The 27,585-nt window shown below is 43.5% G+C and overlaps 1 protein-coding gene across 1 annotated transcript in view; it reads right to left on the reverse strand.

The window, feature by feature from the left end:
* The window catches only part of astn1 (astrotactin 1), a 1,125,762-nt gene that overhangs the window by 451,430 nt on the left and 646,747 nt on the right, over positions 1 to 27,585 (reverse strand). The window contains exon 12 of the mRNA XM_060931185.1: positions 23,100 to 23,266. Within this exon, the coding sequence (XP_060787168.1) occupies positions 23,100 to 23,266 (167 nt within the window). The remainder of the gene's footprint in view (positions 1 to 23,099; positions 23,267 to 27,585) is intronic.

Below are 27,585 nucleotides of genomic sequence, written 5' to 3' on the forward strand. Positions count from 1 at the left end.
TCAGTTGACCAGGGGTGGTGCTTTCAGGCTCTGCTTGAAGCCCAAGCACAAGACCAGCAGGTGATCCAGAGGTGGAGCCAGTCCGTGGCTGCTCCAGTGGTCATCCCTGAGGCCAGTCTGGCCGTCCAGCCAGCCAAGCTGGGACCGCAGGATGATCCTGACACCTTCCTCGAGCTGTTCGAGCATCTCACAGAGGTGAGCTCATGGCCAACCTCAAAGTGGGTGGCTCGCTTATTGCCATTCCTGTTGGGGGAAGCCCAGCTCACGGCTCAGCAGCCACCAACTTGCTGGAGTACCCCCACCTGAAGCAAGCCATCCTACAGTGGGTCAGACATGGCCCAGAAGAGCAGTGCCAACACTTCCACTCACTGGCATTCGGTGAAATGGGCCGGCCATTTGCATTTGTGCAACAGCTCCAGGATGCCTGATTACAGTGGCTGTTGGCCGCCAAGTGCGACATCGAGTCCGTGATTGAGTGAGTGACACTGGAGCAGTTCGTTGCCCAGCTGCCAAGTAAGACGTCAGCATGGATCCATTGTCACCGAACGCTGTTGCTGGAAGAGGCGGTCCGACTGACCAAGGACCATGTTGCTGTGTTTCCGGAAGCAGGCACAGTTACAACTTCTCCACTCTCTTTCACTTTCATTTTCTCCTTCTCCCCTCCTTCTCCTCACCCCTCCCCTACCCCAGCCTCAAGGAAATGGGGGTCAATTCCCCTGAAACCCGTTCCCCAGACTCGTGTCTGTCCTCGTATTTCTACTCTCCCTTCTCCTTCTGTGTCTGTGCCGTGATTACCCCCCCCCCCCCCAACAAGTGAACTCATCCATGCCCACCAGAACTGAGAACAAGCCCAGGCAGGTCTGTAGGTGCAGAGGGAAGGCGGGGAATCAGCACTTCCGGAAGGAGGTGGGGCTACTGATTCTCATCTCAGATGCACCACAGGCTTCCCCCGATTGAACAGGAGCGTACAGAATAGTTGTGCGTATTCAAGGGGGTACACATCAGGCTTTGGTGGATTCGGGTTTTAATCAGACCTCCATACATCAAAGCCTGACTCAATGTGGGGCACTGGGAAATGCACATGTGGTGAAGGTTAAATGTGTGCACAGTGATGTATGCAAATATCTGCTGATGCCATCACTATCCACTTCTGGGGAGAAAAGCATAGTGTAGAGACTGCAGTTAGTCTGAGTCTCTCTCACCCACTGATCCCTTAGGGGGACTTCCCATTGGACCAGGTGCATGATAAGACTCTGAGACATGTCTTTGACCAAGTGAAAGTAACTGATGGTCAAATCCTTCAGTCTAATGGTGCGCTTTCCTTCCCATACTTTTGTATTATTAAGGATAAGCTGTATTGCATGACGCAAGACACTCGGACTAAAAAAAAGATGACACAGTTGTTGGTCCAGAAGAGCCGGAGGGAACTTTTATTCCATGCGGCTCATCATAATCCTATGGTTGGGCACTTGGGTCAGGATAAAACACTGAATTGTCTCATGGCCCACTTCTATTGGCCAGAGATTCACATCTATGTCCGTACGTGGTGTGTGGCATGTTGCGAATGCCAGCTGATAAATTCAGTGGCCACACCAAAAGCACCATTGCGCCCATTGCCATTAATTGAGATCCCCTTCGAAATAATTGGCATGGATCTCATTGGGCCATTAGATCGATCTGCATATGGGTATTGCTTTGTATTAGTCATAGTGGATTATGCAACATGATATCCAGATGCAGTGCCTCTCTGCAATATCTCAGCACACAGTGTTGCAGAGGCACTCTTCCACATTCTCTCCCGAGTTGAGATTCCGAAAGAAATTCTGACTGATCAAGGCACTATTTTTACGCCATGCACATTGCATGAATTATATGAATTACTGATTACTATGAACATGATTCATAAGTTCGCTCATGGGGATGCTAAAAATTGGGACAGGTGGCTTGACTCTCTGTTTGCAGTGTGTGAGATCCCACAAGCCTCCACTGGGTTTTTCCCATTTGAATTACTGTATGGGCGCAAGATTCATGGTGTCTTAGATATCATTAGAGAAAATTGGGAGGAGGAGCTTTCTCAAAGCAAAAATGAAATAAAATATGTTCTTGACCTGAAAGCAAAACTCCATGCACTGAGTCACATTACCCAGGAGAATTTGCTACAGGCCCAAGAAAGTCAATCTTGCCTGTACAACAGAGGGGCACGGTTAAGGGAATTTGCACCGGGAGATACAGTCCTCATTTTACTGCCCACCTAAAGTTCAAATTTGCTTGCCAAGTGGCAAGGGCCCTTTTGAGGTCACATGGCGAATTGGGGAGGTCGACTATGAGGTCAAACAGCCAGATGGGGCAACACATGTCAAGCTTACCACCTCAATCTCCTGAAACCATGGAGAGAGGAGGTTCCTGTGGCTCTGGTGATGGTAGTTCCAGAGATGGCAGAGCTGGGACCTAAAAAGTCTAAAAAGTGTGACCCAATTCACTCCGGTCCCCTGTGGAGACCACTTCTCACTATCCCAGAGAGCAAAGGTAATTAGGTTGCAGGAGGAATTCTCTGATCTGTTCTCGCCTCTCCCTTGTCACATTAACCTCAGAGAACACCACATTGAGACTCCCCCAGGGGTGGTGGTGCACAGCCGCCTGTATTGGTTCTCCCAAACACAAGAAAAATGTGGTTTGGAATGAACTTCAGGCTATGCTTGATATGAGAGTAATTGAGGAATCGCATAGCGACTGGAGCAGCCAGTCACAGTACCCAAGACCGATGGGTCGGTCTGGTTCTGTGTGGACTACAGAAAAGTCAGCACAGTGTCTAAATTTGATGCATATCCGATCCCTCACACTGATGGACTGCTCGATCAGTTTGGCATGGCTTGCTTTTACTCAACACTGGATTTAACAAAGGGATACTGGCAGATCCCTTTCACTTCATTATCCAAAGAGAAAACAGCCTTTTCCACTCTCTTTGGCTGACACCAATTTTTCACCCTTCCTTTTGGGTTGTATGGGGCTCCAGCAATGTTTCAGTGTCTCATGGACCAAATTCTCCATCCCCACAATGCGTATGCAGTGGCCTATTTAGATGACATTTATAGTAATGATTGGGAGCAGCATTTACAGCATTTTAGGGTGGTTCTGAGGTCGCTGAGGCATGCTGGGCTCACAGCAAACCTGAAGAAGTGTGCAATTGGATGGGTGGAAGTACAGTATCTGGGCTTCCACTGGGGTCATGGGCAGGTGCATCCCCTAATTGATAAGACTGCAGCAATTGCGGCCTGCCTGTGACCTAAGACCAAAAAGGGGGGTGAGGCAGTTCCTGGAGCTGGCTGGCTATTATAGGCAGTTCGTGGCTAACTTTTTGGATGTCACCAGCCCGCTGACTGACCTCACTAAAAAGGGAGTGCCAGATCCAGTCCAGTGGATGGAGCCATGCAAATGGGCTTTTGCTCAAGTAAAGGCAGTTTTGTGTGGAGCCCACTGCTGAATTCACCTGACTTTACTCTCCCTTTTGTTTTACATACTGGCGCGTCAGACAAAGGCCTGGGGCCTGTTTTGTCCCATGTGGTGGAGGGGGACAAGCATCCAGTGCTGTACATCAGCTGCAAGCTGTCCAGACAAGAGTAAAATTACAGCATGATAGAGAATGAGTGTCTGGCCATCAAATGGACGGTCCTCACCCTCCGGTACTACCTGCTAAAACACCCATTCACTCTCTGTTTTGACCATGCCCCACTCCAGTGGCTCCATCACATGAAGGATGGCAACACATGGATCACTTGTTGGTATCTGGCCCTTCAGCCCTTTAAATTCAAGGTATTCTATAGGCCAGGGGCACAGATGTTGGTGGCAGATGACCTCTCCCGCCAGGGGCGGATCAGCTGCAGGCCAGACAGCTCCCCAGCCTGAGTCAGGTGGTGTAGCCATGTGGCAGTGGGGCCGTAGTCAAGTGTTGGCTGTGAAAGGCGAGGAGGCAGGTTGAACCAGCAGGTAACGTGATAAGGTGTACCTGTGTCAAATTACTGGCTGTCTATTAACCTGTGTCTCTGTGTGTCTTTCAGACAGTCAGGAATGAGAGAGAGAGCTGCATCACCCCACATGTGTGCTTGTGTATGTGTTAGTTGCCACTGAAAAGTGAGAAATAAAAAGGAACACACCTGTTCTGAAACCTGCTTCCAGTTCCTGTTTCCCGTAGGTTAGAAAATTGTTACAGGGAGATTCTACACTGACTCAGAGGTCTGAAAAGTAGCCGGCCGATGGCGGCAAATCGTCATCTGTAGTAGGATTTGCCGCCACCTATTTTTCACCAAGTAACAAAAAATATTTTTGTTTACATATCTGTACAAAACTGAGCAGCGTGCGATGTGAAACTAAGTTGTATTCAACTAAATAATAGCCAGATACTAACACGTCCATAGGAAACAAAGGCAGCCATTATGCTGATATATATATTAGTATTGCAGATGCCGAGATATGCCCGCCATTTTTATTAAATTATTAAGGTTTTTAAAAAATAAACAAAATCGTTATGTGAGATTTGAACTGAAGCATTTATGGTATAAATTTATATTTAATAGTAGGTCTGATAGGTTTTTTTTTTTTTTTCCTCTCATGACACAAATGCAGTGAAAAGCGAGCTGGGTGAGTCCTGTTGGATTTTAACAGGGTGCGGGAACTTCGTGCATCGACATAATAAGAGTGTGGGAAATAAGGCCGGACTGGCGGACATTGACCGGTAATTTTCGTATTTGTCCGTCTGTATTTCAAAAGCATCAAACCGGATGGTCCGTGAAAAATGGTAAAGATATGGGTCTAATCTACTTCTAATTTTCTTCCAAATGTTACACTGGGCGAATATATCATGTCGTAACATGGCCTGTGATTGGCTGATCGCAGATGCTCTCAATGAATGACAAGTTGCCTTTCATGAGCGAGTTGGAGTGCATTCTGGCATGACACCACGCGACGCTGTTATCAGCTGGGTAGGTATACCACGAATGTTAAAAGAAAATAGACTACTACAGGTTTTAGACCATGAAAGTGTTTGTTTTTTTTCCCCATTGTATTTTAACCCTCTGGGGTTCAGTGCTTCTCCAGCAAAGCTTGGCAGGTTTAGAGGGTGTAGGTCATGGATTTAGATCAATATCTTCGCACATTTTAATTATACAAGCATGATAAACATATTGACAAACTTTATACTTTACACTTTCATATGTGCTCACTGCCAAATATTATATGTTTTAAATTACTTAAATTAGATGAAACATAAAACTTGTAACTTTACTCAGTCACACCAGAGTCAGAGTGCTGAGCTCCCACTTTTGCATTCATAAAAGACTATTCCCATGGTAACGGCATGATAATCACTTTCACTCTTTCGGTTTCTATTGGTTTCTCTTTCACGGTGTTTTCTTCTATTAAGTTCTAGTCCAGCAGATTTTAGTCTGAATGACAAATGATGTTACCATGTCTAGTTTTGAGTCATTTTAAAAGTTATTTTGTTCCAAAGTTACTTGGAATCTCGGACTCAAAATTTTAATTCTATTATGTAAGAATAGTTGTATTGTTAATTACTAAATATCTTATAGACTTATTATAAACATAGTGTAAAAATTGTCATTGTTGACATAATGTTTCATGAGTGTTATTATAGTACCTATATATGATACCAATAAGTTGTAACCAACTGGAATATCCCCCCCCCCTTTTTTTCTAGACATGGAACTGACCGGTGTGCGCTACTGTTTTCTTGGATAGAACTTTAAGCATGGTTTTCTTGAATCTTCTGACATTTTCTTGTAAATTATATTCAATTTGTACAGTGGTGCTTGAAAGTTTGTGAACCCTTTAGAATTTTCTATATTTCTGCTTAAATATGACCTAAAACATCATCAGATTTTCACACAAGTCATAAAAGTAGATAATGAGAACCCAGTTAAACAAATGATACAAAAATATTACACTTGGTCATTTATTTATTGAGGAAAATTATTCAATATTACATATCTGTGAGTGGCAAAAGTATGTGAACCTCTAGGATTAGCAGTTAGTTTGAAGGTGAAATTAGAGTCAGGTGTTTTCAATTGATGGGAGGACAATCAGGTGTGAGTGGGCACCCTGTTTTATTTACAGAACAGGGATCTATCAAAGTCTGATCTTCACAACACATGTTTGTGGAAGTGTATCATGGCACGAACAAAGGAGATTTCTGAGGACCTCAGAAGAAGCGCTGTTGATGCTCATCAGGCTGGAAAAGGTTACAAAACCATCTCTAAAGAGTTTGGACTCCACCAATCCACAGTCAGACAGATTGTGTACAAATGGAGGAAATTCAAGACCATTGGTACCCTCCCCAGGAGCAATCAACCAACAAAGATCACTCCAAGAGCAAGGCATGTGATAGTCGGCAAGGTCACAAAGGACCCCAGGGTAACTTCTAAGCAACTGAAGGCCTCTCTCACATTGACTAATGTTAATGTTCATGAGTCCACCATCAGGAGAACACTGAACAACAATGGTGTGCATGGCAGGGTTGCAAGGAGAAATCCACTGCTCTCCAAAAAGAACATTGCTGCTCATCTGCAGTTTGCTAAAGATCACATGGACAAGCCAGAAGGTTATTGGAAAAATGTTTTGTGGACAGATGAGATGAAAATAGAACTTTTTGTTTTAAATGAGAAGCATTATGTTTGGAGAAAGGAAAACACTGTGTTCCAGCATAAGAACCTTATTCCATCTGTGAAACATGGTGGTGGTAGTATGATGGTTTGGGCCTGTTTTGCTGCATCTGGGCCAGGACGGCTTGCCATCATTGATGGAACAATGAATTATGAATTATACCAGTGAATTCTAAAAGAAAATGTCAGGACATCTGTCCATGAACTGAATCTCAAGAGAAGGCGGGTCATGCAGCAAGACAACGACTCTAAGCACACAAGTCGTTCTACCAAAGAATGGTTAAAGAAGAATAAAGTTAATGTTTTGGAATGGCCAAGTCAAAGTCCTGACCTTAATCCAATCAAAATGCTGTGGAAGGACCTGAAGCGAGCAGTTCATGTGAGGAAACCCACCAACATCCCAGAGTTGAAGCTGTTCTGTATGGATAAATGGGCTAAAATTCCTCCAAGCCGGTGTGCAGGACTGATCAACAGTTACCGGAAACATTTAGTTGCAGTTATTGCTGCACAAGGGGGTCACACCAGATACTGAAAGCAAAGGTTCACATACTTTTGCCACTCACAGATATGCATTATTGGATCATTTTCCTCAATAAATAAATGACCAAGTATAATATTTTTGTTTCATTTGTTTAACTGGGTTCTCTTTATCTACTTTTATGACTTGTGTGAAAATCTGATGGTGTTTTAGGTCATATTTATGCAGAAATATAGAAAATGCTAAAGGGTTCACAAACTTTCAAGCACCACTGTAGTATAATTAGCAACTAATGTTGTGTAAGTTGGCCTTTGAAGATCATAAAAATATGCATGGAAATAGCGGAGAAGCCATCTCCAGGCATCTAAAGCCCTTCAGCGACCCCCAGCCACATTGTTCCAGGCCTTTGGCCTGTCATTCGGACAGGCTGAAATTTGAACAGACAGACAACATTTCAGACTTTTCTGTCCTGTGACAGTCTGCTTAAAATTCCCCAGTGAGCTCAGATTGCAGTTGTTTAAACAGTAATAATTTATTGATTTAAGGTGTTTTGTGGTCAGTGTACTACACTGTAGTGTGTCATGTGGTAATGCAGTTGTAATTATGTTCTACACATATACCTGCAACTCTGACAACATCATTTTCAGTGACTAATAAAATGGTTTTGAAAGTTCCTAGTTTTAAAACATTTTGATAAGGTAATTGTCTTTAAGAGATTTAATTTACAACGTCTCTGACAGCTCGAAATGCATCTCTGGACATTTAAATACTGCAGAGTTTCCAGTGGACTCTGGCGGCCCCCCGGACCCCTGGCCTTACTGGGTTGACACCCCCCCTTCCCATTTTCCTGGATCTGCCCTGAATACGTCTGTGTATGGGTCCATGTATAAATGCTGGTCGGCTACATATTAAATAATAAATATTGAACGCTATCCCATTATTGTATACGACCTGTTTTGGGTCAAACTCACCCACTCGGCATGTTTGGCGCATTGACATTGTTTACATTTTGACTTGCGATGGAATGCAATGTATCCTTGTAGGGGAGTCACATATCGAGACTTGATATCTGTCATGCAGTTCATGTTAACAGTAATCATTAAAATTATAAATATATACAAGTTTATATGGGGTGGCAAGGTGGTGTAGTGGTTAGCGCTGTCGCCTCACAGCAAGAAGGTCCTGGGTTCGAGCCCCGGGGCCGGCGAGGGCCTTTCTGTGCGGAGTTTGCATGTTCTCCCCGTGTCTGCGTGGGTTTCCTCTGGGTGCTCCGGTTTCCCCCACAGTCCAAAGACATGCAGGTTAGGTTAACTGGTGACTCTAAATTGACCGTAGGTGTGAATGTGAGTGTGAATGGTTGTCTGTGTCTATGTGTCAGCCCTGTGATGACCTGGCGACTTGTCCAGGGTGTACCCCGCCTTTCGCCCGTAGTCAGCTGGGATAGGCTCCAGCTTGCCTGCGACCCTGTAGAAGGATAAAGCAGCTAGAGATAATGTGATGTGTGATGTGACAAGTTTATATGTATTTGTTTTTGTACAGTTGCTGTTGCAAGAACTGCCACTCACTGTCAGATGAATATAGATTCACTTATTATAACTTACATACTGCAATGCCAAATGAAAATACTGTGATAAATTAATTCTTTTTTTTTTTTCAAAATATCTGAAAAATCTTTTGAACTCTGAACCTTCTTAATATAAAGGGGATATCACATGTTTATATCTCATCTCATTATCTCTAGCCACTTTATCCTGTTCTACAGGGTCGCAGGCAAGCTGGAGCCTATCCCAGCTGACTATGGGCGAGAGGCGGGGTACACCCTGGACAAGTCGCCAGGTCATCACAGGGCTGACACATATACACAGACAACCATTCACACTCGCATTCACACCTACGGTCAATTTAGAGTCACCAGTTAACCTAACCTGCATGTCTTTGGACTGTGGGGGAAACCGGAGCACCCGGAGGAAACCCACATGTGTCAGCCTTTTGCTGTGTGGGGATTTTACTTTTATTTGGTTTGCTGTGTCACTAAGATTTGTTGTGATTTATTTGGGTTGCTGTGATTTTGGTGTACTCACATAATTGGTTGATTGCTGTGATTTCACCGTGTGCTGCCAATTGACTGCTACCTACACTGACCTTGTATTTGTGGCTCTCTAATTGCTTGAGATGGACCAGCTGTCTGGACAATTATTACCTGACCTATCGAAGCACTTGAAAGACGAAGGGGTGGGGTATAAAAACGGGACCTTTTCAGTATCACGGTGCGTTCCGCAGGGATCGGACGCCTGCAGCAGATGGGCGTTCCGTAGGGATCGGACGCCCGCAGCAGACGCGCAGTTACCAGTGGAAGATCAGCGGGCAGATTGATGAAGGAACGAACCTGAGGGATGACGAACCGGACCGTAGCTGTATTCAATGCCCGTTATGTCCTTTTAAAGGAACGTGAGACTTTTCCTTCCTTGTTTTTTTTTTTGCCTTGTTGTTGTTGTGTACATTGGCACTGTCTGACACTTCCTCCTTTACTGCCCGAGGTGTGCGCCGACTTCGGGCGAGCCACAGATGTCTTTGGGAATCCCTCGCTGCCACCTGGACGCCGGAGCTGTGACGTTATGCGCAGGGCTTTCTCGCACAACAGGCTTCCCTACGATTTCAGCGCTTCCAGGATTGGGATTCTTCTTTGCACGGATTGCGCATTGTTGAGGCGGGACAATTTTATTTTGTTTATCTTATTTTTTTTTTCTTGTAGCTTGGCGCTATTTTTAAAGGATAATTTAGTTATTCATTTATTAAATAAAGCACCTATATATATATTTTTTTTTATTTTTGTTTTTTGTGATCCTTCTGTGTCCTGGGCATTTGCTGTCAATTAAAGGGTTAAAAAGTGCCTTATGGGCGACATTTTTACTGGCGTAGTCGGCAGGATGCCCAGTGACACAGAAGAAGACCGTCCTCATCAGAGTGCAGTTAGACAAATTTTTAATGTATCAAATGCCCCAGTCTCACCCTTGTTTATGCCCTGGTTTTACAGTGTTTCATGGCTACTAAAATTTAATGGGGAGTGACGGCAATTTGGGGAATGGCGTACCCAGGTGCAGGCTATGCTGCGCGTACAACTACTCTCGGGCGAACAGCAAGCAGACTTCGAGAGTCACGTGCAGGACCTGGAACGTGTGTTTCAACGCCTACTGGAGATGGGTCTGAAACTGCAGCCAAAAAAGTGTAGCTTCTTCCAGAAGCAGGTGATTTACCTTGGTCATGTGGTTAGCCAGGATGGAGTGGCTATAGATCCAGCCAAGACTGCGGTAGTGGAGCAGTGGGAGGTGCCCAAGACAATCCATCAGCTGTGGTCCTTCCTAGGATTTGTTGGCTACTACCACCGGTTTGTCAAGGGTTTTGCTAAGATTGCGGCGCCACTACATCGCCTTTTGCAAGGTGGTAAGAACATCAGCAAGAACGCCCTTGTGGTGTGGAATGCAGATTGTGAACGAGCCTTCCAACAACTTAAAATCGCCCTGGTGAGTGTCCCTGTCCTGGCATATGCAGACTTCACCCTCCCCTTCCGTCTATACACTGATGCTAGCCTGGATGGACTCGGGGCTGTCCTTTTCCAGACCCAAGATGGTAAGGAGAGGGTAATTGCCTATGCTAGCTGCAGTTTACATCTCACAGAAAGAAATGGTCAGAATTATAGCTCCTCTAAGTTGGAGCTTCTAGCCTTAAAATGGGCAGTTACTGAGAAATTTAAAGACTATCTTTGGGGAGCTACTGTTGAAGTATTTACAGATAATAATCCTCTTGTCCACTTGCATTTAGCCTGGCTCGGTGCTGTAGAACAGCGGTTGCCTGGAGAAGAGACGGCTGCTGTGGGGCTTGTCGAAGCTGATGGTGGAGCCCGGATGGTGGAGGACGATTGGGCACAACGGCAACGGCAAGACCTGGACTTGTCTCGCCTGGCGGACTGGATTGAAAAGGGGACCCTACTTCAAGAGGAAAAGATCCAGTGGCAGGCCAAGTTGCCCGCCCTGCTCCAAGTCTATAACAACACTGTTCATCGAACGACTGGCCTGACCCCTTATTTTCTGGTTTTTGGCCGTCATGCCCGCTTGCCAGTAGACTGGATCTATGGAGTGACCCTGCAGGGCGAGGCCCATTTGACTAATGGCTGGGTCTGCCACCAGCACCACATCTTGCTGCAAGCATACCAGCTGGCCCGGAGACATGCCCAACAGCAGCAAGATTGAGATAAGAAGAGGTACGATAGGCGGGCCCAAGCATCTGACCTCCTCCTGGGTGAGCGGGTTTTGCTTAGGCATTTTCGCCGGAGGGCTCAAGGTAAGCTGGCATCTTGTTGGCTTCCTGCACCTTTCTCAGTGGTAGAGAGGGTAGACCCACATAGACCCGTGTATGTCATTCGGCCAGAAGGGAAAGAGGGGCCCTTAAGAACTGCTCACCATAATAACCTCAGAGTATGCCCTGTAACATTTCCCCAGGAACCCATCACTTCAGCTGAACCATCACCCCCAGACCAAAATCGGGGTTCAGACTGTGGCCCACCGGGCCCGAGGAGAATCTATTGGCCCTTGATCTTTTATTCGCGGAGAACTGCACCCCTAGGAGAACCCCTGGGAGTCAGTGCAGGAGGTCCTTCCACTCAGAGGGATGATCGAGGTCCGCCAGTGAGCAGTGCGCCTGGGTCGCTTACTCCCCCAGTCCCACTTGCTCCTCAAGGTAATAGTGACCGGTTGCCCCTACGGTGCTCCTCACGCTCTACACAAGGATATAAATCTGCCCGGTACCGTCCATGATAGTTGGGCCGACTATATTTAAAGCAGGGGGGGAAACTGTCAGCCTTTTGCTATGTGGGGATTTTACTTTTATTTGGCTTGCTGTGATTTATTTGGTTTGCTGTGTCACTAAGATTTGTTGTGATTTATTTGGGTTGCTGTGATTTTGGTGTGCTCACATAATTGGTTGATTGCTGTGATTTCACCGTGTGCTGCCAATTGACTGCTACCTACACTGACCTTGTATTTGTGGCTCTCTAATTGCTTGAGATGGACCAGCTGTCTGGACAATTATTACCTGACCTATCGAAGCACTTGAAAGACGAAGGGGTGGGGTATGAAAATGGGATCTTTTCAGTATCACGGTGCGTTCCGCAGGGATCGGACGCCCGCAGCAGATGGGCGTTCCGTAGGGATCGGACGCCTGCAGCAGACGTGCAGTTACCAGTGGAAGATCAGCGGGCAGATTGATGAAGGAACGAACCTGAGGGACGACAAACCGGACCGTAGCTGTATTCAATGCCCATTATGTCCTTTTAAAGGAACGTGAGACTTTTCCTTCCTTGTTTTTTTTTTTTTTTTTGCCTTGTTGTTGTTGTGTACGTTGGCACTGTCTGACACTTCCTCCTTTACTGCCCGAGGTGTGCGCTGACTTCGGGCGAGCCACAGATGTCTTTGGGAATCCCTCGCTGCCACCTGGACGCCGGAGCTGTGACGTTACGCGCAGGGCTTTCCCGCGCACCAGGCTTCCCTACGATTTCAGCGCTTCCGGGATTGGGATTCTTCTTTGCGTGGATTGCGCATTGTTGAGGCGGGACAATTTTATTTTGTTTATCTTATTTTTTTTTCTTGTAGCTTGGCGCTATTTTTAAAGGATAATTTAGTTATTCATTTATTAAATAAAGCACCTATATATATATATATATATATATATATATATATATATATATATTTTTTTTTTTTTTTTTTTAATTTTTGTTTTCTTGTGATCCTTCTGTGTCCTGGGCATTTGCTGTCAATTAAAGGGTTAAAAAGTGCCTTACGGGCGACACGTGGACACAGGGAGAACAAGCAAACTCTGCACAGAAAGGCCCTCACCGGCCACAGGGCTCGAACCCAGACCTTCTTGCTGTGAGGTGACAGCGCTAACCACTACACCACCATGCCACCCACATGTTTATATATTGGGTCAAAATTTTATATAAAATTTGGACCTAATTTGAATTCATCTGAAGTGAACAGACTTGTGCAAAAGGCAACAGAGCAGTTCCTTTCAAAGAAAAGATGGATAAAGGGGAAGATAAAACATCCAAACAACCTGAATCAAGTTCAGTACCTGATATCACTAAAGACACTATTATAGAAGCTTTAGGATTAGATCAATATTCAGATTGTTCAGAAATTGAATAATGAATCAAAAAGAAATTTGACTATACAAAACTTATATATTTTTGATGCTTACAAAATCAAGTTATTGTAACTGTTACTTGATTTTGTAAACATCAAACATATATAAAGTTTTGTATTGTCAAATTTCTTTTTGATTCATTACTATATGGCGGTTCTATTAACTTCTGTTTAGTATCGATTACCATCACTTCAGACTCTATTTTGCTGTTTACAATAAATTGGAAATTCCTCCCCAAATGCCTTGAAACTGTCTCAGATAACCCCAGTTTTCCATTTTTCTTGCTTATGGTTCACAGTGAAGGGCTTCAGTCTTTTTAATTGTACCCTCCTATTCTCTGCCTCATACCCTTTTATTCCCCTAAACTTTGAGACCACTGCTGACTGTCCAGGCATGTTTGAGCACCTTCACATCTGGTACCTTCTCTTCCTACTTGATGTGCAGTATTTGTTGCAAGTGCCAAAGTTGCATCCTGGTCAGCTTCTTGAAATACCTAAAATATGTCATTTTTTTCTGTTGATTAGAGCAGAGATGGAAGAATGGCTGCATTATATACTTTGATCTTGATTGCTATTTTGATGATGTGGCAAGCCCAGAGACATTTCTGCAAAGTATCAAAGGTTTTTGCACCTGAATGGACTCTCCTCTCAACTTCCAGATCTGATGAGTTGGTGTTAGTGACTGCACTTTGTCTCCATTGTCTCCAAAACAGCTATAAGGTAGAGTGTGAACAGCGTTGGAGCAAGTATGCTTTCCTGCTTCATGGCATGACTACTGGTGACGGCTTCACTGACAATTCCTCCAATTGACACTTTGCGAAATATATCCTCATGGAACACCTTGATCATGCTGACAAGTCTTTCTGGGCAGCCATACATTTTACGCACTTCCCACAGTGTTTCCCTAGCCACCATGTCAAATGCATTTGAGAAGTCAACAAAGACAATGTATAATTGTTTCTGCTGTTCAGCAGCTTTCTCCTGAAATTGCTGCAGGGTGAAGATCATGCCAGTGGTTACCCTTCCAGACCTAAATCCACATTGGCACTCGGGGAGAACTTCCTCTGAGATGGTCTTTAGTCTGTTCAACAATATATTTGCCATGATCTTGCTGGCTATTGACAGAAGGAAGATTCCTCTATGGTTTCCACAATCCCTTGTCACCCTTCATCTTGTAGATGGTGGCAATCAATGCATCTTTGAACCCCTGTGGGAGGCATTATATAGGTCCAGCAACCTAAATGTCAGGGTAGGATCACCATGTTTCAAATAATAATACATTTTATTTAAGGTGCCTTTCAGGACACTCAAGGTCACCTCACAATACACATAAATGACAATAAAAAGAGCAAAAAAGACAAAAATATAAATGCAAGAATCAAAATAAAATCAGAAATCAGTAGTAGTGGATGGCAAGTTATAGTGAGTAGGCAAGTTTGAAAAGGTGGGTTTTTAAACGGGTTTTGAAGATGGATAATGAGTTAAATGTTCCTGATGTCGGGGGGAGGGAGTTCCAGAGGCAAGGGGCAGAGCGGCTGAAGGCTCTGGACCCCATGGTGGACAGACGGGCAGAGGGCACAGTGAGGCTGATGGAGGAGGCTGACCTGAGTGTCCGGGAGGGAGTGTTGATGTGGAGAAGGTCAGAGAGGTATGGGGGGGCAAGGTTGTGGATGGCCTTGAAAGTGTGGAGCAGGATTTTAAAGTCTATGCGAAATTTGACAGGAAGCCAGTGGAGCTGTTGGACAGCAGGAGTGATATGATTGATGGATGGAGTTCTGGAGACAATATGAGTGGCTGAGTTCTGGACCAGTTGGAGCTTATGGATGGACTTGTGGGGGAGACTGAAGAAGAGGGAGTTACAGTAGTCTAGGTGGGATGTGACTAAGGTGTGGACCAAGATGGCAGTGCTATTGGAAGTAAGGGATGGACGGAGGCGGTTAATATTGCGAAGATGGAAGTAGGCCGACCGGGTAACATTATTAATGTGGGTTTGGAATGACAAAGAGCTGTCAAGGATGACACCCAGGCTCTTAACCTGAGGGGAGGGCGAAACAGAGGAGTCATCAATGGGGATAGTGAATCTGGGAGTGTTAGTGAGAATGGATTTAGAACCAATGAGGAGGACCTCAGTTTTATCACTGAGTTTGAGAAAGTTGGAAGAGAGCCAGGATTTGATTTCCTGTAAACAGACACAGAGGGAGGGGGGGTGGGAAGGTGGAGGTGGGTTTAGAGGAGAGGTAGAGCTGGGTGTCATCCGCGTAACAATGGAAATGGATGTTGTATTTACGGAAAATATGACTAAGAGGAAGGAGATATAGGATGGGACCAAGGACAGAGCCTTGGGGAACACCAGAGGAGAGGGTTGGGATGTGAATGTCTTTTAGCTGGATGAACTGAGTGCGGCCAGAGAGGTAGGAAATGAACCAGTCCAGGGGTGTGTCCATCTGATGGAATGACATCCTGTCCGCATGCATTGCCACTTCTGGTGTCCTTCAGAACTCTGCTCAGTTCTGCTATAATGATGGGTTCACACAGTTCACCTTTGACTGGTCTAGTTAAGAGTCTTTGACATGCATTTCAGTCAGCTGACCCTGGTTAATAAAGGAAAGTGCAGAAATGTTCTTTCCAATGTTCAGTGATATCTTCCATATAGTACACAGTGTGATGCCATCTGCTGATTTCACTGGAGCCACTGTGTAATTTATTGGTCCATATATAGCTTCTAGGCCCGAAAACAGCCATTGGGAGTCATTCCTGTCTGCCATTGCTTGCAGTTCATCAGCTTTTCTGCTCCACCAGTTGCTCAGATCTCCTTTTGAACTTTAGCTTTGATGGCCATGGATTAATTTCACTACTTTCAGAGTTCTCTTTCAGGTGACACATTTACAGCTTTTGCTTTTCATCGAGCAGTTGTTGAATTGAGTCAGTCTGCTCTTGGAATCAGTCAGGTGTTTTTCTCTTAGATTGGCCAAACCTATTACTTGCAATGGAGTGAATGATGTCCCTAAACTACTTCCAGTGTTCTTCAATGTTGGTTAAATCAAGGAGTGAGCTTTTGTCTTCTTGAAGAGCTGACATTACTGCTGTGACTTGTCTTCTTTGATGCTCCTCAATTGCCATCTTAGCAATAGTGTTGTAGTCAATACCACCTAAATTGAGACCGAGTCATGGCCAAGACCAAAGGGTATCGAGAGCAAGACAAGACCAAGACTTTGAGGGGTTGAGATAAAGTCAAGACCAGGGCAGAGTGAGACTGCGTCAAGACCATGACCAGACCTGTGTGTGTGTGTGTGTGTGTGAGTGAAGGGGGTTGGGGAAGGGTGACAGCCGTTAACAGGAAGAAAAAATTTCAAATTAGCAATGAGTCATATTATTGGTCCCATTTAAAGCAGGACATTTTACATCCAATTGCAGAAACATTGACTACGTTCACATGCACATCCAAATCAAGCTGCTGTCGGTAATTGAGCTGAAGGTCCCAGCAGGGGTGCCAGAGAAATCCAATCGTACATGCACACAATGAAATCGGGCTATTGTGTGAGGTGCATTGTGCACCCGAGCCACAGGTGGCGCTACACGCCCCATCGTGTTGGTACACCTCCGGTTGTCGTCATGAAGAAGAGCTATTCAAGAGTGTAAACAAAGTTATCAGTTCCGTGTTCTCCATTGCACGTTTTTCTCCCGTCCATGAATTTTAATATATTCAACTCCTTAAGCTGAATGAGCATGAACTCTGTCTCCTCATTGCTCCAGAAGTGCACGTTTCTGCTCGCCATTTTCTCTTCTCCGTTTGTTCCTCCTGACCTCTTCTGCTGCTCGCTACTACTGTTGTCATGCCGACCGAGGCTGTTGTGTTTCCCGCTTGTGGTCTCGTCACTCGTCACTTCCGGAAGGGGCAGTAAGTAGCTCGACTACTAGCTCGATAGGGTATACATGCACTAAGTAGCTCGGCAGAAATCGCATAATCTAGGTCGTGTAGCTCGATTCCGAGAAATCAAGTTCGGTTCAATTTCAGCCGAATTAAGGTGTATACATGGCATTTTGAACTTCGATTTCAGTCGAGCAACGGCAGAAATTCGATTCTCTCTATGTGCATGTAAACGCACTGAATGTTAACAAATAAATCCGACACTGCATAGAGAATTTAGTGAAATCCCTGCAGTTGTGGTCTTGACCAGTCTTGAAATAAAATTCAGAGTCCTCTACGCCTGAGACCTAGACAAGACTGAGCAAATATGCGGTCGAATTCCAAAACAAGACTAAGACCTTCAAAACATTGTCCTGAGTACTACACCACTACTTAGCAATATCCAATTCCTTGAGTGACATATTGGGAGTCTTTCTCCTTGGCAGTAGCAGTTCCAGTCTGAGTTGTGATCGAACCATGTACTGATCAGTTGAGCACTCTGCTCCACGCTCTGCCTTAGTTAATAAAACCTCAGGCATGTCTGTCCTCTGAGTTACATCATCGTCAAGCAAATGAAAATGTTTTGACTTCCGGTGCATCCAGGTGAAATAATTCTTCCCTGGTTGAGAGAAGAAAGTGTTGTTAATGCATAGTTCTCTCTGAGCACAAAAGTTCAACAAGAGCTCACCGTTGGTGTTCTTCTGTCCTTTTCCAAATATGGTGATAACGCCTTTATAGGTAGAATGGTCTTTACCTACCCTGGCACTGAAGTAATTCAGGATGAACAACAACTCTGCCTTCGTGATAGAAAGACTCCTTGTCTTCATCACAATACGCCATGGTTGGTGCATACACAATAATCAAACTCGGAAAGTGCTCCTTTCCAATAGGAATATGTAGGTGCATAAACATTTTAGATATCCCTATGGGAAGTATTGACAGTTTGCTTGCTATCTTATTAGAGATAATGAAAGCCATGCATGCATCTCTCCTTGCATTGTTGTTCCCATTACTGCTTTGGAAAAAGCAATGCAAGGCGACATGGGAAAAAGCTCACATCCTAATATTTCATTGGACTGCCTTTAGCTTTGATTATGACATGCATTCAGCACAGCATAGTTTTGACAACTTTAGTGGAACCTGGATATCTTGCAATTGTCAGTAACAGCACTGAAAACCAGAGTTCGGAGCAGCCGCCAAATATGGCTGCTCCAGACTACACTTCCCAAGAGCAACAGCACCCCTCGTCACCAGAATTCTAATTCACTTGTAGCCAATTACCCCACAATCACTAACCCCATATACTGTAAGCTCAGCAGTCACAAGCACTTCTCGTGAAGTATCATTCTGTGTCTCGTACCTGACTTTACCAAGACTTCTGTTTATCTGACTGACTTCCTTGTTAAGACCTCTGTTCCTGTTTTCTCCCGACTTCGTCTTCTCATCTGCCCTGCACTGCGCTGTTCACCAATTGATCAACCCACACCTGTTTACAGACTACGATTCCTGATTCACATTTGGGCTTTGTCTGCAGTTTGTGCCACACCCACCCTCCCCTGTGTTTGCATCCGTAAGTGCCTGCAATTTGACAGTAATGTCTGTATCAAAAAGGCATTTTAAAAAGGAACATTTTGAAATGTAGAATTTCTTTAACCATTGCATGACAATAAGCATATCTCATGATCTGTATCTCTCTTTTGCACTCTCTCTCCACATGCTACTCCTGAGATACCAATGATCCTGACCAGTGGTGGGTCCTGAAAATTTTCTCAGGAGGGGCAAATTATCCAATAATGTCATAAGGTGACTCATTCAACAGGTACATTATAGGTAGCCAGACATTATTGACTCTCTTTTTGTTTTCTCTCTGCATATCACGGTTCCATGCCACTTCTGTCCACTAGATGGCAGCACATTACAGAAATCTTTTCCCTGTAGCTACCTAAGCTACAGGCTGTGGTGTAAAGTTGCAAACAACATTCACAATCGAAGAATAGTTTGGCTCCACAATGACCAATTCCAATTACGCCTTATTCACTATTCACATTATTTCAATATTGTATGATGTGAATGATATCTTTATAAAAGATATATGTCAAACAACTAAATAAGAAAGGAAACCATATTTTAAAAAAATAATACATATTTATTTGCCAATCTTGAAAGTACTGTTCTACAGAATGTTCTGTAAATAGATTTTGTACTTCAAACTCCATGACCAGCAAGAATTTTACAGACTGTGCAACTTAAGGACAACAGGAAAGTGCACTTACTGCAACAAAACATTGTAAATAGCTGGCTAACATAACAATAGCAGTTGAATAAATAGATGAGTGGATCTTTAGATCTTGCAATTACTGGTATTTACCAAGGATATTACCAAAGTGCTAACTCTCAGAGCAAAGTGTGGCAAATATAAAAAATTTCACATTGAAAACATCAAAAGTGAACTGATTCTGTGACTGTGTGTTACCCCTTTTCCACCAAATTAGTTCCAGGGCTGGTTTGGGGCCAAGGCTGGTGCTGGTTCACAACTCGTTCAACTTGCAAGCCAGCTGAGAACCAGTTTGCTTTTCCATAGCTTGCGGTGCTAAGGGAAGCCACGTCAGTTACGTCGCTGTATACGTCAGTTACGTTGCTGTATACATCATTACGTCACTGTATACGTCAGTTACGTCGCTACGTTTGCATAAACCTTGGTGCAAATATCGAAGCAAAAACAACACGGAAGAAGCAGCAGCAGCAACAACAATAATAATAATGGATAATGGATGACTTCGCGTTTGTACAGCTGCTGCTTCTCGTCGCTTAAAAATGGCGATCTTTCACGGTCTTGTTATTGTTGTTGGTCTTAACAACTCCCCCCCGCTGACGTAAACGGTTCTTTCCTCTGGCCCAGCAGAGAGTTGGTGCTAGCCTGGAACTGTTTTTTCTGGCCCCAGAGCCAGTTCTTTGTCAGTGGAAACAGAAAACCCGGTTCCAAACTAAGCACTGGCCCCAAACCAGCCCTGGAACTGCTTTGGTGGAAAAGGGGCATGTGTGAGTCACGAAGTCAACCAAACTCAGAAAAACACCACGGTGACTGGAGCCCTCAGTTTCATCTTTGCCTCATAGAGCTAACTCGAACACTCCACAAAATTTCACGCATTGGATGAGCCGGTTTAATATGTGCCTGTTCTTGCTCACCTCATCATTGTGGCGGCAAACTGCTAGCCTGTAGCCCTCATCCAGTTGTGTAGCGATGTTCACCCTCCCAAAAGCTGAAAATTTCAGGCAGCTGCCCATGTGAATCTTTGATGACTCGTGTTTTTTTTTTATTTTCTCCAACAAATGATGCATGTCCGAAACTCCAGTGACCATCCAAGCAGTGTTGTCTGTGGAGCCACCTCCAGGGTGGAAAAGTAAGCAGGGGTAGCAGAAAACTGCTGAGGCGTCCTTGCAGCCAGCTAGCCAGGATTTGCACTGGTACCATGTTGAAGTAAAACCTCGAGTATATGATTTCCCCCGCTTTGTCGAAATTTGTTTTATGTTTAGATTTGGTCGAGGGGGTCCAGCTTGTTTTGTTGCCAATTTAGCTTGATTTGATCGCTGACTAAATGGAACTTCTTTTAAGGACCGCACTGAATTGCTTTCCACACCCATCTCACCTCAGAAACTGAGAGGATCGAACGCAACCTTGCCGTGCTTTGCAGTGACGAAAGCACGTTAGGGCAAGCCCCCCCGGAACCCATAGAGATTGCATTGAAGTGTCAGTTAGGAGAAAAAAAAATATTAACATGGGACTCTATCAGTGAACTCTTGGGCGATTTTCAACTTGACTGAAATCACCCCAAAAGGGGCGGTATTCTAGAAGCAAGACCACCCTGATTGGACAATGATACCCAGAGACAGATTAAAATGGCCTAACGCAGCACTGGTGAAAGTTTGTTTAAAAAAAAAAACTTTTTTTTTTTCGTTTTGGCAGTGCGTCGCCCAATCGCCCTTATGCACCACCCGCCCTTAATCCTGACCAGATAGTATCTGTTCTGCTGTACTGTACATTAGTGAAAATGAAGTAGCATACCAAAATCCTGCCCTCTTTTTAACACTACATTGCAACTTGCTGTCATACTACCTTTGTAACATTGAGTTAATTGCAGAGTTATTACAGAACAAAAGCCATTTACAGATGATCAGAAGCGAAACTCCTTTGTGCTGGTGGAGCCAGTGTTTCTATATGGAAACTAGAAATAGCACCACTTTTAACCTTGTGGCTTATCTTTCATACGATGTGTCTACCTCTGTAGTGAGGGAACTGCAAAACACTGATCATCTACAGGTGCCTTTATGGTTTTCAAAAGCACATTATGCACTGTATGCAGCTCTCCAAATACCCCAACATACAAAAACTTGCAAGTAGATATTTGAGATGAAACCAAAAGTTCTTAATCAGCCATATCACTAATAATCCATTCCAGGCACACTTCATATCCTGGTATTCATACCCAGGAGCTGAAGCTTAGCTTTTTTTTTTAAGAGATAAAGGCTTAACTAACAGTTCAGCCATGCTTTGTATCTTACTGTGTAAAAACCTCTGGTGGATGTCTCAAGCTCAAAAAAAAAAATGCAGAGCTGTAGATACTATGCAAAGTCTGACAGCATTTCTTAGTATTAAATCAATCATTATAAAAGGATATGTTAAACCTGCAAGGTTTGAGCCTTTATGTAAATCATAAAATGCTTTCATATCTCAGCAATATGGAAAAAGAAACACTAAGTAGGGAAATAATGCTATTGCCTAAAATAGTTACAGGTCTACTTTTTCTGAAAAAAAAAAAATTATATATATATATATATATATATATATATATATATATATATATATATATATTAGTGCTGTCAAAAATGTCGCGTTATTAACGCATTAACTTGACTCAATTTTAACGGCGATAATTTTATCACGAGATTAACGCTCTGTGACCATAATGTAGGTTTTTCATAAGCTTTTGAAACTGCCAGGAACTTGGAACAGAGACTTTGCTTAGAAAAATGATAGCAGCTAGACTGTAATGCCACGCCCTGCACAGCCAGAGTCCTCTGCCCTCCCCCCAAAGAACCAGCGCGGGCAGGGCGTGCTAGCCCCGCACCTCGGGACGAAGAGCCACAGTGCTCGGCTTAGGTTTCATTTTCCCATCAGCAGCTCCAGCCCGACTTTGCAGTGGCTGTGACAAGACGTGTTATGCTCTGCAATAAAAAAAAAAAAACATTGGTACAACCAATGTTCGAACTATGCTGATATTTTCGGGGGGTCCCTTTTTTTTCCCTTGGGGGGGTGCTTGCGCTTGTCTCAGAGCGCGGCTCTCCATCGCGCGCTCACTTCGGATATGCAAATGCTTCCCGTTACACACGATTGCTATGTCAATAAACATCATTTTGCCAATATTTTAGAGACCCCCCCAACATTTCCCAAATCATGTTTTCAAGGGATCTCATGTCTGTTTCAGGGGACCTCAGATCCTCCGAGTACCCCAGTAGTTCGAACGGTGAGCAAGCCCATTCACTTTTTTATGCTGATAAGAGAATTACAATGGTTTTTCATGTGAAAAAATGTGCGATTAAATTGCGATTAATCGCGAGTTAACTATGACAGTCGCGACATTAATCGCGATTAAATATTTTAATCGCTTGACAGCACTAATATATATATATATATATATATATATATATATATATATATATATATATATATATGAGAGAGATGTCAACAACATTCTGAAATACAGGTTAATCCTATATATGCCTGGAATTGTACAAGGGTACCTACTTTTGTGTGTATGTGTTAAACATGAATGTGTGTATGTATTTACCCGCAGAACATCTGGATATTGTAAAGGGTGGGGTCTTCCTCAAGGGGGGCTAGTTGCTGAAGACACAGTTGCTCACAGCCACCGTTAAATCCATCAGAGCAGTCAATGCCAATGTGGTGGTCATAGCAACCAGTGCCATCCTTCATTGGGCTCAGACCAGGGGGGCACTGCAAAAAAGACATGATGTTGGCCATGTGCTATATTAAATAAAGCTCAGTGGAGAAACCTCACAATTTGTCATCAATTATTCTGAGTTGAACAGATCCCTTTATGAGTTGTATTTGTTTCACCATTTCATACACTAATTCCAGCCCACCCACACAGCTTACACAACTAGCAGTGAAATACAAGCGTATAAACAGCACACATTAAGTCCCACAGGATAATGAAAAATACTCACTCTCCACCTTTGTGAATCATGCTGCAATTACATGTGTGTATGGGCGATCCATGATTATCTCACTTTTGCAACTCCACACCTGCACTCTCTGTTTCACATCATTCTATGCATCTCCCAAAGCAATTTTGTTCAGCACTACACAGCCAGATTCACATGATGTTTCTGTCAGCTCCAGCTTCAAAGGGGACTTTGATGGCTTGACTCTGACTCAGCACTCATGCTTGAAGAATAGGAGAGATTTCTCTGTATGCCTATGGGGCATTGAGGTATAAATTTCATATTCTCACTCTAGTATCCAGAACACATGGACTTCAGCAAAGGCCTTCCAACTAGGAGGGTTTTGTTTGTTTTTAAACACAAGTACTGGTAAGGGCGGCATGGTGGTATAATGGTTAGCGCTGTCGCCTCACAGCAAGAAGGTCCGGGTTTGAGCCCCGTGGCTGGCGAGGGCCTTTCTGTGTGGAGTTTGCATGTTGTCCATGTGGGTTTCCTCTGGGTGCTCCGGTTTCCCCCCACAGTCCAAAGACATGCAGGTTAGGTTAACTGGTGACACTAAATTGACCGTGAGTGTGAATGGTTGTCTGTGTCAGCCCTGTGATGACCTGGCGACTTGTCCAGGGTGTACCCTGCCTTTTGCCCGGAATCAGCTGGGATAGGCTCCAGCTTGCTGGCGACCCTGTAGAACAGGATAAAGCTGCTAGAGATAATAAGATGAGATGAAAGTACTGGTAAAGGTATTGCATGCTGGGATGCACATTTCTTTGTATGCTGCTTGGGACAGTTTGCTACATTGTACATTCAAAAATCCATGAGTCTGTAGTGCTTCTAAAACTGAAGGCTACACCTTGAAATGCGGATGTGTCCCAGAATTAAAAAAAAAATCTCATTAACAGGGATGTAAAGAAAAAACAATTAAATCAGAAAATCAGTCCAATAGTCTCTGATATGATAGCTACACTGGAACCCATATACACAATACCAAGTTGGCAGCATTCTACTTAAATATGCAACAAAGATTTGGAGAGAGAAGTAGTAGTATAGGGAACTGATGAAGAACCATTTATTACACAAAATAAAGACAGTGAAGAAAAGTCTGTAATTGCTGCCCATTTCAAAGTCAAAACTAAGACATATCAATACATATTAATTTTAACTGAATTAAATCTTATTAGCTTGGACCTGAAACAAATCCTTTCAGTGCTGAACTGAACTGTATCAGCGCTGAACTGAATCATATCAGTGGTGAATCAAATCACATCTGTGTTGTAGCAAATCACATTAATGCTGAATCAAATCATTTTGGTGCTGAACCAAATCATATCATTAATGAACAGAATCGTACCAGTGTTGAATTAAATCATGTCAATACTGAATCAAGTTGTTTTGGTGTTGAACCAAATCATACCGTATGATTGCTGAATAGAATCAAACTGATGCTGAATAAAATCATATCAGTGCTGAACTGAATTGTATTGGTGCTGAACCAAACTGAATCAGATTGAAATGTATCACATCATTATGTACTGAAGTATCTTGTTTAACTGTATCATTTTTGTATCATAATGTATACTATATAACAGGATGCACGTTGCATCATTTGAGCAAGATTCACACTCAATCATAATGGAATGTAGTTTAAATGAAAAGTTCAGGTACTGACTTGTGTATGTTGATCTCAGGAACTTAATCTTTATTACAGCAGTACAGTGAAAAAATGCTAATTGAAGTCAACAGTTCAATTATAAAACTGATTTTTTTTTTTTTTTACTGTTAAACTTTGTAATTAGACTGCAGTTGTGCTTAATGGTATTTTAACTATTTATCTATTTCTTCACATCATTGCTGACCAGCACAAGTCAGGCAATCATCTGCCTGTTTTGTAATGAACTCTCGTGAGCTTTTTGTATGGAAACAAATGAGATTTTTTTTTCTATTTACATCCAGGGGAACAGACAATGATCAAAAGTATGAACAGATTTCCTGTGGCCCATGAGCAATTATCTTAATCCTTTTGCCATGCCTGTTTTTGAGAGAAAATATTATTTAATAGAAGCTATAAGAATTATATTTGTTAGAGCAAACATATGTAGGTTGGGCATAAATAATGCTGGAAGCCATTTTAGGTGTAGTGTCTTCTATTTTGTTGACATTGTTTACCCTTACCTTATCAAATTCAAGAAAAAAAAATTCAAAATTTTGTAACACCTTTCATTGCATCCATCTGCTCTATTGTATATTGACTATTACATTTGCCATTTACTATTATGTCATGCAACACTTCTGTAAACCCAGTCCATGACTCAGAAGCAGCTCACTGGTAATAAATTCAATCAAGATGGGATTTATGAAAATAAATACAGTTAGGTCCATAAATATTTGGACAGAGACAACATTTTTCTAATTTTGGTTCTGTACATTACCACAATGAATTTTAGATTAGATTAGATTCACTTTATTCATCCCACATCGGGGAAATTCACGTGTTACAGTAGCAAGAAAAATGTCACAGATAACAAATAAAACTGAAATAAAAATTAGACAAATGAAGGATTAAATACAGAGAGCTATTTGCATTATCTACCATGAAAAAAGTATAGAAAAATTGCCTTATTGAGAGGCTCTGAAAAATTGCACATTACAGGTAGACTCTGTATACACACACACACACACACACACACACACGTATATACATAAATTATATATATAATTTATGTATAAGTATGCATAAAAATAGTTTAGGGCCTATATTATTGCACACAATAATTGCATCGATGAGAGATGGCAGAGGTAGTAGTGGTGAAGTAGTGCAAATTAAACGACAAACAGGTTATTGGTGCTATGTTACAAGTTGTAGGTGTTATACAGTCTGACAGCAGTAGGTATGAATGACCTGTGGTACCTCTCCTTCTTACACCATGGGTGTAGCGGTCTACTACTAAAAGAGCTGCTTAAAGCCCCCACAGCCTCATGTAGGGGGTGAGAGGGGTTATCCATGATTGAGGTCAGCTTGGCTAACATCCTCCTCTCACCCACCACCTCAATGGAGTCCAGAGGACAGTCCAAGACTGAGCCAGCCCTTCTGACCAGTTTATTAAGTTTCTTCCTGTCCCTCTCTGAACTTCCACAGCCCCAGCAGACCACAGCGTAGAAAATCGCTGATGCTACCACAGAGTCATAAAAAGTCCTAAGCAGTGTCCTGCACACACCAAAAGACCTCAGTCTTCTCAAGAGGTGGAGATGACTTTGGCTCTTCTTGTACAGGACATCTGTGTTGTTAGTCCAGTCCAGTTTGTTGTTGAGGTGAACATCCAGGTATTTGTACTCCTCCACGATCTCAATGTCCAAACCCTGGATATTCACTGGTGCAATTTGAGGAACCGTCCTTCTGAAATCGATCGCCACCTCCTTTGTCTTGCCGGCGTTGATGCACAGGTGGTTCAGTTCGCACCAGGCGACAAAGTTGGTGATGACCTCTCTGTACTCCAGATCGTCCCCCTCTGACACATGTCCAACGATGGCTGTATCATCTGAGAACTTCTGGAGGTGGCAGCTGTCTGTGTTGTAGCTGAAATCAGATGTGTAAAGAGGAAAGGAGAGAGCACTGTACCCTGTGGAGCCCCTGTGCTGCAGACTACCACATCAGACACACAGTCGCAGAGCCTCACATACTGCGGTCTGTTAATGAGGTAGTCGATGGTCCATGCAGCCAGGTGGCAGTCGACACCAGCTCCCTCCAGCTTCCCCCTAAGCAGTGATGGCTGGATTGTGTTGAAAGCACTGGAGAAGTCAAAGAACATGATTCTCACAGTGCTCCCAGTGCCCTCCAGGTGCAAAAGTGACTGGTGTAGCAGGTAAATGACAGCGTCATCCACACCAATCCCTGGTTGATATGCAAACTGCAGGGGGTCCATCTCGCTGTTCACCAGGTGTTGGAGGTGGGAGAGAACAATCCTCTCTATGATCTTCATTAGGTGAGACGTTAAAGCTACTGGCCGAAAGTGGTTGAGCTCCCTGGGGTGCACAGTCTTGGGAACTGGAACCACACATGATGTTTTCCACAGAAGTAGAACTTTCTCCAGACTGAGG

The sequence above is a fragment of the Neoarius graeffei genome, chromosome 1 (genome assembly GCF_027579695.1).
Source record: "Neoarius graeffei isolate fNeoGra1 chromosome 1, fNeoGra1.pri, whole genome shotgun sequence".
NCBI lineage: Eukaryota > Metazoa > Chordata > Actinopteri > Siluriformes > Ariidae > Neoarius > Neoarius graeffei.